This window comes from Drosophila navojoa, chromosome 2 (assembly GCF_054131105.1).
Source record: "Drosophila navojoa isolate 15081-1374.11 chromosome 2, UAZ_NAV_1.0, whole genome shotgun sequence".
NCBI lineage: Eukaryota > Metazoa > Arthropoda > Insecta > Diptera > Drosophilidae > Drosophila > Drosophila navojoa.
The window spans coordinates 4,100,868-4,116,551 of record NC_142890.1 but is presented as its reverse complement, the minus strand read 5'-3'; the positions used below and the strand labels follow the sequence as shown (position 1 = coordinate 4,116,551).

The window sequence follows — 15,684 nt, the reverse complement described above, 5'->3', positions numbered from 1 at the left end:
CTTGGCTGGGCTCTGACTAGCTGTGCTCAGCTAAGTAATTGCGTGGCATGACTTTTGGTTAGCAAGTTCACAACTTGAGTTGTTTTTCTTTTTTGTTCTGGGTGTTCTCTCTCTGTGTATGTGTGTGTGTGAGTGGCTGAAACTGCAGGCAATGCTCGCGCAATTTGGCTAAAAGCCGTCGCTATCGCTGTTGTCGTCGACTCCTGCACGCCCTTAGCTAGGTCACAAGGCGAAGCCGCAACCGCACAGCAACAGTCAGGCTGGAGCTGGAGCCTGCCACAGCAGCTAGAGCGATAGCAACAACTATGGCATAGGCAGTCGAAAGTCAAATTCATTAGGCATTAGGCGTAGGCGTGGGCGTGGTCGTGCTCGTTGTCGTGGTCGTGGCAGCCAATGTAGGCGTAGGTAACAAAGTGGCAAAGGAGTCAACACGCCAAGCTGTGTGGCTTCATCTTGCACGCCCCCAAACTATAATAGCTCAGTAGCCAAACATATATATAAATACATATATACATGTTTATATGTATGTATGTATAACGCTCACACTTTCTTTTTATATTTTTGCGCCATTTATCGATTTTTGACACTTGACTTGAGCGGGCCAAAACGCTGCGCCGGCTAATAATGCTTAGTGGGTCAGCGTTTTGAAGTGCGTTAGAAGCAACAGCGGCCAGCGGCAGTAAAATGAAAACGAAAATGAAAATGAATATGAAAACCTGAAATGTGAAATGTACAAAAAACTGGCACAGCACCAGCCAGTTGGAGCCGCTGGAGCAGCTGGAGCAAGCCTTAAGTTGTGACATATAAAAATAGCAGAACCCCTCTCATACACACACACGCACACACACGTAGGCAACAAATCCCCCTACTGCACACACACACACACACACTCACGCACACACATACATATATACTTGCAGACGCATTGTAAACTTCAAACGCGCTTGGCCTACTTTTTGTGTAATGGTCTGGGATGGCAGAGTCCACGCCATCGTCCTGGCCATGGTAGTTGTTTTGGCCCGCCCACCGCCCCCCGTCCGTCGCAATTGCGTGCTCGTCAACCGCAGCCAAGTTAAATGAAGCACATTGCGGGGCCAAAAGACGAGGACGAGGACGAGGACGGCGGGTCTGCAAACAAATGACCAAGAGCGTGCGCGCGCGTTAATCATACGCCCCGTGCGCGCCGTACACGAATCCGTGCTTTGTTGAACGTAAAGTCAATCAGCGCCGAATTGACAGCTGCAGTCAATGGCGAAACTGTGCAGCACAGCATAAAAACCAAAAATGATGGCATCATGCCACCGTCCAAGTGCACCTCATTAGCCGCCCATAGAGATGAGCCAGGCCGAGAGCGAAAATTACCCAAAAACTGTTCACAAGTATCGCAGTCGCTCAGTTAAATGGAGGAAACGGTTTAAAGTGCAATTGCTGTGTAAATTAGTTGGAATATTTTTTCTGAAGTGGTTTAATTAGCTAAGATTCGAAGGAGTGGAAGCAGACATTGATGCCAATTGGTTATTGAACAAGTGGAGAATTAATAAAAGATATATATTATTATTATTTTTTATTTTTATTTATTTATTTTATCTTTTATTTTTGTTAAATTTGGTTTTTATATTTGATTTAATTTCTATTTATTTATTTTACTTCATAGAATTATTATATAGAAGAGAAAAATTATATAGAATTATTATTATAGAATTATATAGAATTATTTATATATATTTATATATTTGATTTAATTTCTATTTATTTATTTTACTTGATAGAATTATTATATAGAAGAGAAAAATTATATAGAATTATTATGTGATCGATTTATTATATAAAATAATTTTTATTATATTTTAATTTATTAGTTTAGTATATTAGTATATTAGTATATTAGTAGTATATTAGTACGATTTTATAAGTATAGCTTAACAGTTAAGTACATAAAATATGACTATAGATTAAATACTAGACTTTTTCAATTATAAAGCATAGTATATATACAGATATATATACATAGACATGTGGTAATTTGAAAGAAAATTGATGGTTTTGAGGGAACATTAAAAAGAGAGGGAAAAGCTTTACAAAATAGTAAAATTACTTGTAACTACGTTGCTAGGCCAGATAATTTATATACATACGTACATAATGTATTGATTGCTGAAATTTATGTTGATAGCGGTACGATAACCTGTAAATATATTATAAAATTTCGCTTTAAAAAAGAAGTTTAGGTAAAAATACAAGATTTTTTGATTTTCGATCTTTGGTGGAAAATCAATTTTTTTTTTCTCGGTTATTGACTTTTAAGAAACAGTTTTGTTGGGAATTTTGTTAAAAAATTGTATTACGCATAGCACTCCTTTACGCTTCATTACTTTGGTTATTTTGCTCCATATTTGCCTCCATATGGACAGACAGACGAATTCAATTTATTGATTAGTCAACTAGTAAAAAAAGTTTTTATAAAATAAAAAAAAAAAAAATTAATAACTTGAGAATTTTTTAATGGCAATTTAAAGTCTCGGCTTAAGTTAATTTACACAGTTCTTAAATTATTTTTAAAATAATTGTTCTCAAAGGACACTTAATTCGTTATTAATCAACTTCAATTGAAATTTTATTTTTTACTTTTAAATTCTTAAATGAAACAAAAATTAAATTGCTTGATTCCAGTCAGTTCATTGCCGCTTTAAATATTTATTTGATTTATTAACAATAAAAAATGACATTTTCTTCTTCTTGTTTCCCTGTTTACACTGCCTACAATGATAGCATGGGCAAGTTTTTATCGTGCCACCAATTGACGTTCAGCTGAAAGTTTGCATACGAATTCACTGGCTTCACTTGCCCATTTTTCATGTTGTTTCATGCACAAAAAGTGCACTTCATCGATAAAAAAAAATGAAAGAAAAATATAAATAAAAAGTTGTAAAACAAATTACTTTTATTTTCATTCGGCGCAAATGCCTTGAGGCCAAGCGACGTTTCAGTATAAATATTTGCCAGACAGATAAGCCGAGGGTAGTCAAGTGGGATGTGTATGTGTGTATATATATATATATATGTGTAGCAGCTATCTATATATGTATATCTGTATCTGTATCTGTATCTGTATCTGTTAAATGGCTGCTGAAATTTCTAACGCTCAATTATCAGCTCATCTCTAGACGTGTCGCAGCATTAGCCACAGCAAAGACACCGTTACATATATGTATGTATGTATGTATGTATGTCTTTGTATAGGTGAGCATTTATTGGTTGCTTATTCGACTTATCGTGAGCTGCAATTTGTTTTCTCCAACTCTGTCTGTGTGTGTGTGTGTGTGTGTGTGTGTGTGTGTCTTGGTGGCACATTGTGTTACAGAGTTGTCTCGCATTAGAGCCCAGAGCCAAACTAGTCTGGAGCACAGTGGAAGAAGGTTTTGCTCACTTTTGGAATTAATTGCCGTGGTAGCCGTGCCGTGGGTCGGCGGAGTGGGTGGAGGTGGTGCTGGAGCTGTGTATGTCAGGCATGCGTGGCACGTGAATGCCAGGCGAAAACCCATTCGCGCGCGCCTCTGTGTGTGTGTGTGTGCGAGCGTGCGTGTGTGTGCATTTAAATTACGAAATCGTGCAAAAAAGGTGCCATTAAAAAAGGCGCTCCAAACGCGTGGTTGCCCGACAAATGAAACAAAATAACGCCAAATAAACTAAATATGTATACAAAAAGAAAAGAGAATGTAAAAATAAATAAACGAAGCGAGTGCAGCTGCTGTCGCGTGACGTAAGGGCTGACGTTGCGTATACGCAATATCAGCTCTATCTCTATCTCACTCTCACTCTCACTCTCTCTCTCTCTCTGTGTGTGTGTCAATTTACCTGATAGGCAGGTGGCGGTGCGTGCGGCTGTTGTCGTTAAACGTTCTTGGCGTCGGCGGTGCCAGGAGCCGTTACCCGGCCGGGCCATAATCGTTATTCAAATGTGGCAAGGGTGAATGATACGAAATGCAATAACAATAACTGCGACAGTGAAATAAATACAAGTGAAAGCGATTCAAGAACAAACTGACAGCACCAAACACCAACAACAACAGCAACAACACGCAGCAACAGCAACAGCAGCAACAATCAAGCAACAACACCAATTAGCAGCTTGCCAACAGCACCACCACCAGCGAGCGGTCATGTTAGCAGCCAGCCCGAGCCGCCGCACCAGCAGAGTCAAGCGAACACGTACTGAAACTATTGGAGCAGCAGCAGCGAGATGGTATTGAGCACCGAATGGTCGCAGGTGGAGGTTATTGATCTGATCAACGATGGCAACGGGCTGGGCTTCATTCTGGTGGGCGGTCGCAGCACGGGCGTTGTCATTAAAGCGCTGACGCCGGGGGGCGTGGCCGAGCGGGATCAACGACTGCAGCTGGGCGATCATCTGCTGCAGATTGGCGATGTGAATCTGCGCGGCTTCAGCTCGGAGCAAGTGGCCACAGTTCTTCGTCAGACCGGAGCTCAGGTGCGTCTGATTGTGGCTCGGCCCGTGGAGCCGACGGCCATCGATTACAATACGCTGGCCAGTCATGCGCCCATTATACCAACTAAGCTCCTCTCCGACCCGGAAGAACTGTCGCGGCATCTCTTTCAGAATCCGAGCTTGGCCACGGCGACGACACCCCTGGATGTGGGCAGTCTGGTTGGCCTGGTCACGGGCGCCCCAGCTGGCGATACGGCTGACCAGGGCAATGTGCCGCTGCCACTGTCACTGCCCCTGCCCCACTCACAGTCCCACACCCAGTCACAATCACAGTCACAATGCCAACCCCAATCCCTGCCTCTGTCCCTATCACTGCCCCTGCCCCCGACCATGCCCGCCATGCCCTCCATGCCCTCCATGCCCGCCATGGCCCCAGCGCCCGACACTGAGCTGGCCGATCTGCCGCTGCCGCCGATACCCGCCAATCTGGCCAGCAGCAGCAGCTCCTGCCTGCAGGATCCCGACATAGTGCCCTACTCCATACTGTCGCCACCTCCGACGACAGCGCTGCTCACGGCGCGACAGTCGCTGCAATTGCCGCTGGGTCAGTGCTGGCAGACTGAGGACGACGACGACGAGGATGAGGCGCAGCAGCAGGTGGGTGGGGAGGATGGGGAAGGAGGTGGGCAGCGGGCGCAGCATGTGGATGGCACTGTGATAGCCGGCAAAGGGCCGGCAAATGACGGCGACTGCTGCTCCGTGGACTCCGAGTCGCCCTCCACATACGTGGACTCGCCCGAAACGGAAACGTACGTCGTGGTGCTGCACAAGAACGTCTACGGGCTGGGCATCACCGTGGCCGGCTACGTCTGCGAGGAGGAGGATCTGTCCGGCATCTTTGTGAAGAGCATCATCGAGGGCAGCGCCGCCGAGATGAGCCGCCAAATTCAGATCAACGATCGCATCGTCGCCGTCGACGGCCGCACCTTGGCCGGCGTGACCAATCATCAGGCTGTGGAGCTGCTGCGCAACACGGACATTGAGGTGCATCTGACGCTGGAGCGTTTTCTGCGCGGCCGCAAGTTTGAGCATCTGCAGGTGGCCCTCACCGAGATGAAGGTGGGCGGCGGCAGCGCCAATGCCAACGATGGCGATGCCCAGTCCCAGCTGTCGATGCCCGCCTCGCCCTCGATAGCGACGCTCAGCTGGCTGCCGCCGAAATCGGCCGACGCGGACTCCATTGTCACCGATGCCGGCGATGGCCAGCTGCTGCCCGACTTTCCCGAGCTGCCCTCGCGGGACACCGTCGACTCGAACATGTCGCACATGCTGGACCGCAGCGACCACAGTGCTCCGCCGCTCACCAATGGCACTGGCAGCGGCTTGGGCCTTGGACTGGGTGGGCATGGCCACGATCACGACAGCGGCAACGACACCGACGAGCAGTGTCCAGAGCCGGAGTCTGAATTGAAGCTGCCACAGCCGCCGCAGCCGCAGACGCAGCCGCAGACGCAGCCGCAGCCCCTGCCACAGTTCAAGTCAAAGTCAGAGACTGAGTCGATAGCAGCGGCAGCCGTCGGCGAGCCGGAGCATGGCAAGACGCCCACCAATGAGCCGGATGTGCCAGCGTTTAAGGGCACTGACACGGCCACGCCCGCCAAAGTGTCCAGCCCCAGCGCCGCCTCGCTGCGGGTGGCCTGGAAAAGTGAGTTTCCCGAAAGTGAAATATTAGTTGCCGAAATAAATAAACTTTCAGGTCTAGGGATCAGCCTCGAGGGCACCGTCGACGTCGAGTGCGGCATTGAGAAGCGTCCGCATCATTACATACGCTCAATACTCGAGGACGGTCCCGTCGGCAAACAGGGCATACTGCGGCCGGGCGACGAGCTGCTCCAGGTGAACGAGCACAAGCTCCAGGGCCTGCGTCACATCGACGTGGTCAAGATACTGAAGGAGCTGCCGGCCAGCGTGAAACTGGTCTGTGCTCGCGGCACGCGCGCTCCCTCGATAATCAACACCTCCCAGAATCCGGAGGCCTTCGAGACGCGCAGCCTGCTGCCCGGCGGCCATCAAAGTCTTCAGAATCTGCTGAGCAAGGCGCAGTCGGAGAGCTCCCTCTACACGTCGAGCACGGCAACGCTGACAGAATCAGCGACGGCAGCTGGAGCTGCAGCTGCCACCGCCGCCGGCGCCGCCGGAGCGACAGTGCAGCGCTCCAAGTCGCTGGACAACATGTCCGGTCTGGCGCTGTGGAGCAGCGACGTGACAGTGGTGCACATTGAAAAGTCAGAGCAGGGCTTCGGTTTCTCCATACTCGACTATCAGGATCCCCTCGATGCGGAGGGCAGTGTGATTGTGATACGTGGTCTGATACGCGGTGGTGCTGCGGAGGCAACCAACGAGATCTTTCCGGGCGATCGTCTAATCAGCGTCGGCGAGCACTCGCTCCAAGGCCTCGAGCTGGACGAGGCGGTGGCCATACTGAAGGCCATGCCACCGGGTCGAACGCGTCTCGGCATTTGCCGACCCCTCTCCACCTCGGACAGCAACAGCAACAGCAACATTGCCTCGCCGATCGCCGACTCGGCGAGCAGCACATAGTGCCAGGCGGAACTACAATCTCAGCGACAGCTCATGATGCGTGAGTATTATACATTTTTATATGATAAAATATATAGATATGTACATATATATATACATGCATATATAACACTTAAAGTGCTCAGAAACAAACTTTAAGGCGCAGCAAAGCATTCGCTCTATTCTGTCTACTTTTCTCTCTCTTTCTCATATTGATTAAAAGCTAAAAATCATATTCAATTGGAGCTAGATCTCTGCCTGCAATTTCATATGCTAGAGTGAGACAACTAACTACTTTGGTCAGCTAACTACTACAGGACTGTTAAAGCTAGGAATGACACTGTTAACAGTAATGGCAATGTTAGCAAAATACTAAAGGCGCTGCCATTGGCTACAAACTTAATTTAACATTTTTTAGCATTCATTCCACTTGAGATATGTCTAGTTTGAATCTTATTAGCATTCCAATATGCAATTTCCTTGTCTATCGATCAGCCGACGTGAAGAGTCTTGGGATAGCATTTGCTATAAGAATTTTTGTTCTTTTAAATATGTGAAGCAATCGAGTATGCATCAGAATGTTCTTGAGCAGCAGCAGCTGCAGCGCCATCAGCATGTTCAAGTACCAAGTCAAAAATGCCCTGTAATTATACAAAACTGTTTGATGGGTATAACGAAATCAAGCAGATGTTGGGCATCTGAGTATTAAACAGGAAAAGCCTTTTTCATGGAGAACAAATATTTATTAAATTTAAATTCGTAAGAAAACCTCACAGTCCTTTAACAAAAATATTTTATCTCGATTATCTTTGTATATGCAAAAATTTGTAAATAAATATGTAAATTAGTTAGGCACACAAAAGTTTGGAGAACTTTTCGAGCACTTGAACAGGGGCAGCAATATCTGTCCAGGGTATCTCTTTGTGCACTTCAAGCTAAGCATTCACAAATGCCAAATCGTTTCAAACGGTGTTTTGCACCTGTTGCCGTTATAATATGAATTCGATTGCCAATGCCATTTCCATTGGCAAAGCGGATTGCCTGGGCTATAATTGAATCATCTTTTGAGGCAGCTGTCGCCAGTTTCCTGACGAGTTTTCTTATGCACGCTCAGAGTGTGAAGCGGCAATATTGGTTTGCCAGTGAGATTATGAGCTAGGCTGAAGTAAAAAAAAGTTTCAGTACTTATCATATAGCTAGAGGTAGAGTATATTATATTTCAATTAATAAGATCAATAAGCTGTACATTAATTTAACAATGAGCCTGTAGTACACAGTTGTGCATACCCGTTTGGCACATTTTGACTCGCTCTTTATTATATTCGTTCATTTTTTCCGTTCGTTTTTCGCTTTTTGTGAGCCCCAACGTCTGTCAGTGACAAATGCTGCCACTTCAATTTGGTCTCCTTTAATGTTGTTCCTTTGCCACGCCCCCCACTCAGTCGTGCCAGCTCACTCGTCGGCTTTCACTCTTTTTGGCTTTGTAGTGCTTTTTGAGCCTTTATTTAATTGCTGGCCACAGCAACGCCCCGTTAACACGCCCCCGCGCCCAAACACACACACACACACGCACAGTGTTGGCAAACAAAAACTCTGTCAAATTTATAGCACTCATACCCTGTAATATCAGAAAAGGGAAAACTCAACAACGAAAAAAAAAAGGAAAACAATGCTTGAGCGTGGACTGCGGGGAAGGGCAGAGATTCGAGTGCTCGAGTGTTTCGTGTTCATCCATATGCTGACAAGAACTCTTTGCGCCTTTTGTCAGCCACTTGTTGTCCTCTAATTCGTTCTTTGATTGCCCACATTCAGTCTGGTGGACTACCTCCCTCTCCCTCTCCCCCCTCTCTCTCTTTCTCTCTTGGTGCTAGCGGCGCGTGGCAGGTGCAAAAGTTTTCTCAAAGAATCTTTGACGCAATCCGCAAAAGTTTTCATTGCACACTTTAGTTTTGATACACTCGGCAACATCTCTGATAGCAGCGCTTTGCCGGACAGGGGAATGGAGCTGGAATACAGCCGGAATATATGTATATAGTCACCTGGGTCGTTTGCTTGACACATCATTTGTGTTTTTTAAATTCAAATATATTTCATTACATTTTTTTTTTTTTACAAATTTATGTTATAAATTCACTCAGGTCTCGAGTCTCTAGGGCAGACATTTATTATCAGAGCTTTTTTTTTTCTTGTTTTTGATGTGGTTATTCTTTCGACCGAGCTCTTGCACACTCTTTTTCAGAGACTGTGAAAATATTTCAATATAAATAGCACTTGATTGCACTTGAAAGAGCTGCAAAAATGGCTAAGAGCTATGTAAGGCATCTAACAAATGTTGAAAGGAATTTCATTTACTTGTGTCTCAAGCATCAATTTGTATTTATCATTGAGCTTTGCAGTCCTTTGTGAGAACTAAGTAGTCCTTAGCTAATTCATTTCACAATTCAAAGGAACTTTCAATTCAGTGCTTCACTTCGTGTTGCCAGTTTTTCCACATAAGTAAATAGTGCGAAGATGTAGAATAGAGGGTTTTATGGAGAGTTGATAAATTAGTTTTGCGTGCTATACACTGAGCGTCATCGGTATAACGTTCTCCTCACTTTCTCTGTTAATGTTAAAAATTATTTATGGTTGAAGAAAACTATTTTGTTTTTCAATAACCTGTTTTATTTTTCTTAACATAAAACTAAATTCAGATTAGTATCCTCTAAGAAATATTTAAATGAAAGTTTTTTAATAGATTATTAAGAACTTTTCCTTTAGCGAAAGTATAAGTTTTGTCAATATTTTCTGCATAAATATTTCGTTTCAATACTTTTATTTCAAACATCTTTAATCAAATTGAGTAATATGAGCACCATCAAGGTAGATTAATGGTAGATCAGGTAGATCAGGATATATATACCATAAAGCTATTAACAAATTTGAAGTAAATATAAATATATCTATCGTACGTTGACTTTTGTTTGAATTATGAAAAGTCAGAACAGGGCTACGCTTTCAGTATAAGGGACTATCAGGATATGCTCGTTGTTTAGGGCAGTGTTATTACGATTTTTGTGAGTAGTACAAGGTATCTGTTCATTATTGCCAGCTTCATTTTTAAAATGTGCCAATTGAGCTCTCAGAACAACAGCTTTTATCCTGGAGTATTTCGTGTTCGTCTTCAATAATCAATCATAGGTTATATTTCTTATATCCATTATTCGATTAATCTGTCTATCTATCTGTCTATCTATCCATCGAATGTCATATAAATGGACATTTTATATTAATTACAAGTAGCAGCAACGTTTATCATATAGTATTACATAAAAAATTGCAACGCGAGCTCTACAATCAACATTGATTTCTATGGATCTGAATATATCTCTTAACAAACTAACTGAACTAGTTATAATTAGTATTGTATTTCAGCACATAGTATTCTATAACTATAGCATTCAGAGCTCTTCCAGCAATAGCTGCTCTACTCTTAGGGTATTTCAACACCGTCCTCAGCAGACATAATTTTTCTCTTGGCATTCTTTTACCTAATTGTCTCTCTATATATCTATCTCTCACATTTAAAGCCACACGAAGATCGTCTTTCAACCATTCCATATCAGCTCTCTGCTGCCATCAATTCCTCAAACTATTCTAGAGTATTTCATCGTCATCCTTAGCAGGCAGAATTTCCTTAGGCAATTCTTTCAAATTGTGTTTCAAGCGAAACAGCTTTAAGAGTTTAGAGTCCGCTTTGTGGCAGTCGGAGTCATCTGGACTTTTAAATGCCTTTTGAGTGGGCCGGAGAAAAAGTTTTAATACACCGACTGGTCGGCCGGCTGGATGTCCTAACACCTAAAGCACTGTGCAGAGGGTTCGTTCACACTAGGCGACCAAGTTGCGTTCAACTCGGTTTAGTCCTGCCATAAATAATTCATGCATAGAAATAAATACGAAACTTTGGCAGCAGAAGTTTTAAGATGTGAATGTCGCCGTTGTTGTTGCTGCTCCCCGTCTGGGCTGAAGGGACGCATCCCCCAAGAACAGACGCCAATTTGCTGGTAATCCTATGGGGGTCAACAAGCTGCGCATTAAGCACTTCACACATGTGCGTGCCAATGTGTAAGTGTGGGTGTGCGTGTGCATGTGTGAGTGTGTGTGTGTGGGGCTGTCTGCGTATGGATGTATCTCAAAATCCCATAAATAGTAATTTTATTAATTGAGTGTGTTGCTCTGCTCCACTCTGCTCCACTCTGCTCTGCTCTGCTCTGCTCTGCTCTCAGTCCCCGTAGTCATTCATAATTTACGATACGTTTGACATTTGTTTAAAAAATCATAATTCGCAATTGTTAAAGGCATAAATAACGAGCTACGAGCTTTCAGTTTGGTATTCGCATATTAATGCCCGCATGATTTATGTATGCTCGACGATAGATATGTGTTTTTATTATTGTTTTTCTTCGCTCTTTCTCTCTTTCGTTTTTCCTCTGTTTTTTTGTTTTTTATTGCTCGCCTTATTTGCTTTTTCAACTGGATCATGAAAAATGGAGTCCATTGTCCGGCAGCTGCCCTAGAAATAATAAAGCCTCGCAACGGCAAATTATAAAAAATTGTTTGCCGAGAAAATTTTCCCAGACGTGTGCACAGCTATGCACATACACACACGCACACACTCACACATACGCAGTCAGTTATCTATATGTAATTGTTGTTGTTTGGCCATTTAATTAATTGGCCATTAAAAGTGTTGAAAATTGAAAACAACATTTTTCGCTATTGCACGACGCGCGCAACAAAATGAACGAAAAGTCGAAAAATTGTTGGCCAGCGCCCGCGGCTGCTGCGGCTGCCCCATGGCCCATGCCCCATGCCCCGTGGCCCTTGGCCCGCGGCCCGTGGTCAGGCGAAGCGACTGATTGACTGTCCGGCGCTTAGACTCGTGTGTTTTCAATATACTATATAAGATATGAGCATATAAAAGAGGAGCTGAAAAAACATATATACTCTGTAATCACTTTGGGAATATTTGCTTTAATATAATTAAATTGCTTTTAATTGCTGTCAAATAGAATAGGTTCGAATAGGTTTGAAGAAGTAATTTAAATAATTTTTCATATATTAATATATATTTATTAATTTACATATATATTATTTTATATATAATATATTAATATATATTTATTAATTTACATATATATTATTTTACTTTCTTTTACTTTAGAGTTTTTTAAACCTTAAAGGCTAAAACTGAACGAGCAAATTTATGTTTTTAGGAGTCGATAGACGTTCATATTAACTTGTATAAGATTCTTGTTTCTATATGTAAATTTCAAATTGACAATTTCTCACATAAACTCCTATTACAAACCTCCCGTCACAGAACAATATAGCCCTTACGCTCGAGTCAATTAAGACAGGGTACGATGAAAATAATCTACTGTGCAGCAGCTAAAAAACGGAATTTTATTTAACCAATTAATGAGTAGAAACATGTGTATATTAAATAAATCTATATATAATGTCGAGTGCTCAACTTGTTATTGGCTCAAATTGCTAAATGGCTAGAAAATGAAATGATTATGCTAATTTTATGGTTATATAAGTAGGGTATACTCTCAACCTATATATGTACGCATATGTATATGTATTACTGGCCATATCACATGCCGAGCTCTTCAATTAATAATCGATTTGTCTCTTAACAGAGCAATTATACATAACTCCCAGCCATTGAAATATATCCCAGTGCCCAATGTCCATAAATAGTTTGATGGCCTTTCAATTATAGCCATAATTGTGTGCGGAGCTTAATTAAAATCTCTGAAAATAAGAGCAACAAAAACAAAGCAACAATAACAAAAAAAGCAACAGTATAAACAAATTTGTGCGGTTGCCTTTATGATTCCATATTAATTAGATTTTAATGAGATTTATTTATAATTCTATAATAACACAAGCCCTCGAAGTGAGGGCGGAATAGGTGTGGCTGGGGCAAAGCCCATGAGGTGGCGCAGCTGAGAGCTTTGAAAATTTTCAACGTATTGATATTTAAGACTAAATCAATTTGCAGCAGCACTTTGAGTTAAGCAAATTTAAGAACTGCTGAAAAATAATATAGTAGAGCAAAAATAAAACATTTGCCAATATTTGCTTTACTATAAAGAGCATGCCATAAATCAATAGAGCCCTCAATAGCCCATTCGAGCTCGCTATCAGATTTACATTGAAGCGTTTCCATTTTAAGTTGTGTGCCACAAAGGCGAAAGCACAAAAGCTAGAATATAAGGAATAAAGAAGGATGATGTTTGATAAAAATCCAATTCAATATTCAGAATTTCCATTGACCAAAAAACGCTAGACTTGGAATTTATAGCTCTATTTACAGCAAAGCATTTGCGGTAGGTTAAGTGACGAGGCTAGTAAATAAAATATATAAAATGAAAAATTTAGAATATAAAATTTACATTATAAAATAATATTAATATAAATATAAAATATAAAATATAAATATAAAATATAAATATAATATAAATATAAAATATAAAATAGAATAAATCTAATATAAAATATATATATATATATAAAAAATATAATAATATCAAATAAAAATAAAAATATAAAAAATAATAAAAATATAAAAATAGATAAAATATAAAATAAATAAAAAAAGAAGAAAATATAAAATATAATAAAACAAAATATAAAAAAATATAAAAAAGAATAAAATCTAATATCAATAAATATTAAATATAACTGTCATGTTCATAATAAAATCGAAATATAAATATCCAATAGAATAAAATATAAAATATATATATCAATTAAAGTACATATAAAGTATAAATATAATATAAATACATAAATGATAATATAACTATACAAACTTTAAAATTAATATACAAATATATATAAAATATCAGTTTTTTATACAACAGATAAATATAAAATTTAAAGCAAGAATAAAAAGATGAATAATTTAAATATAAACATACTTTGTAGTACGAGCCTTCATAGAAGCCTCCGTTTACCTTCCAGATGTGTGTAGCTTCAAAAAAGTGAGATAAATGTACACTTATACAGACAGACAAACAAACCAATAAAGTGCTTAGTTTATGAATTCCTCTGCTTCTCTTCATGAATAAATATAAATGAATTTGCTTAGCTATGAGATATGAAATGTTTTTATGCATAAATAACAATTGAATTGGATTTAGTGCTCAAGGAAAGTTCGGCCACAGAAGTGAGCAGAGAAATGCAAGTTTAATTTCTTTGTTATGCGAGAGGCATTGCAAATAAATAAATATCAATTTATATATATATATTTATACACATAGCTATAAATATGTGTGTGTGGGTGTGTGTGTGTGTTCACATATCCGAAACACGCCAAGTTTCAATTGAATTTTTGGGGTAAAAGCGAAAAGTTGTTGGCATTTGCTGACAAGGTTGACGTGAACGTTGATTTGGGCGCCGATGTCGTTGGATTTAATAACATTTTAATTAAGGAAACATCCGATGCGCTTCATAAATCAACAAAATGCCCAAATTGTTTACACCAGCTGCCTGTCTGTGGCAAGTGGGCGTGCCATGGCCTGGGCTGGGCAAATGTGTTGGGCTCCTCTCTATTGCATTGTGTGCAATTTAAAATCAAATGCAATTTGTTGTCAAATTAATGTAAACATTCGCATAATTGACTGCCAGCCAATTTGGCCAAGGGGGAGTGCGGAGTGCGGGTCAGCTGAAGGAAGCTGAACATTTCAGCCACTAATAATGTGGACAGCATTGTGCTCCAACGGCCCCAAATGTAAATCCCCTAATATAAATACCAAAAATAGCAACAACATAATCTAGCCAAACTTAACTTTACTCTCCTCCACTATGCGTGTGTGTGTGTGTGTGTGTGTGTGTGTGTGTGATTAATGCATTTAGCTTTTGTTGTGCAACATTTGGATTTCGCATTGCATTTCGCATTGCATTCCCCTGCTGGCTTCCATTCGCATTTCATCAAATAATTATTACAATTAAACACATTTGTGCATTTGTGCCACAATCAAATCGATTTTATTGCCGGCAAATGAACAGATATTTTGTTTAATAAATACCAATTTATGCGGCGAGTCTGACAGAGATTCTATTTAAATTACCATAAATACATGTGCATAGTTTGGGGGTTCAATAAAGTTGAAATTTTGATTTTAGAATTTGTCTCTCGATTTCTCTCTCATTTATTATAGGAATTTGCGCGTTTATATAGTGAAAAGAGGTATATTGGTTTAGTGCAATATCTATTATATCATATCTGGTTTTTAGACTTTTCTTTTAAAAGAGTTGAGATTAGTTTTCTAACTGTAAATTAACAGCAATTTATATACCAACAATCATATATACCAGATGTATCCTGTGCATGCAATGATTATCATATACATAAAACATTTTTTGTGATACTTGATAAAACTGAAAATGTAAATATAATATTAAAAACTATATAGGTTAAGTACAGTTAGATAAGAACAGTATTGTCCATAGTATTGCGAGTTAAATTGCCTGTACATTAGCTTATCCGTAGGTAAATTAGAAATAATGTATAATATATGATATATAATATATACATATATACATATATATATACATGTATATACAATATGCTTCTATTTTTATCGATGACAATTCGAAAA

The 15,684-nt window shown here is 40.6% G+C and overlaps 1 protein-coding gene and 1 long non-coding RNA gene across 3 annotated transcripts in view; one reads left to right on the top strand and one right to left on the bottom strand.

The window, feature by feature from the left end:
• Nucleotides 1-3,629: 3,629 nt before the first annotated feature.
• LOC149092062 (uncharacterized) overlaps nt 3,630-15,684 on the bottom strand; it is a 45,262-nt gene continuing 33,207 nt past the window's right edge. Inside the window, exon 2 of the long non-coding RNA XR_016196136.1 lies at nt 3,630-4,041. This is a non-coding gene — a long non-coding RNA (uncharacterized LOC149092062). The remainder of the gene's footprint in view (nt 4,042-15,684) is intronic.
• Nucleotides 4,041-15,684, top strand: part of LOC108660277 (patj homolog) — a 34,442-nt gene continuing 22,798 nt past the window's right edge. The window contains exons 1-2 of one of the 2 annotated variants that reach the window (XM_030383099.2): nt 4,041-6,152; nt 6,204-7,088. In XM_030383099.2, coding sequence (XP_030238959.2) covers nt 4,241-6,152; nt 6,204-7,048 — 2,757 coding nt within the window. In that variant the 5' untranslated portion in view covers nt 4,041-4,240 and the 3' untranslated portion in view covers nt 7,049-7,088. Of the gene's footprint in view, nt 7,089-15,684 lie in introns of both variants that reach the window. The other variant, XM_089265796.1, reaches the window with a different exon arrangement.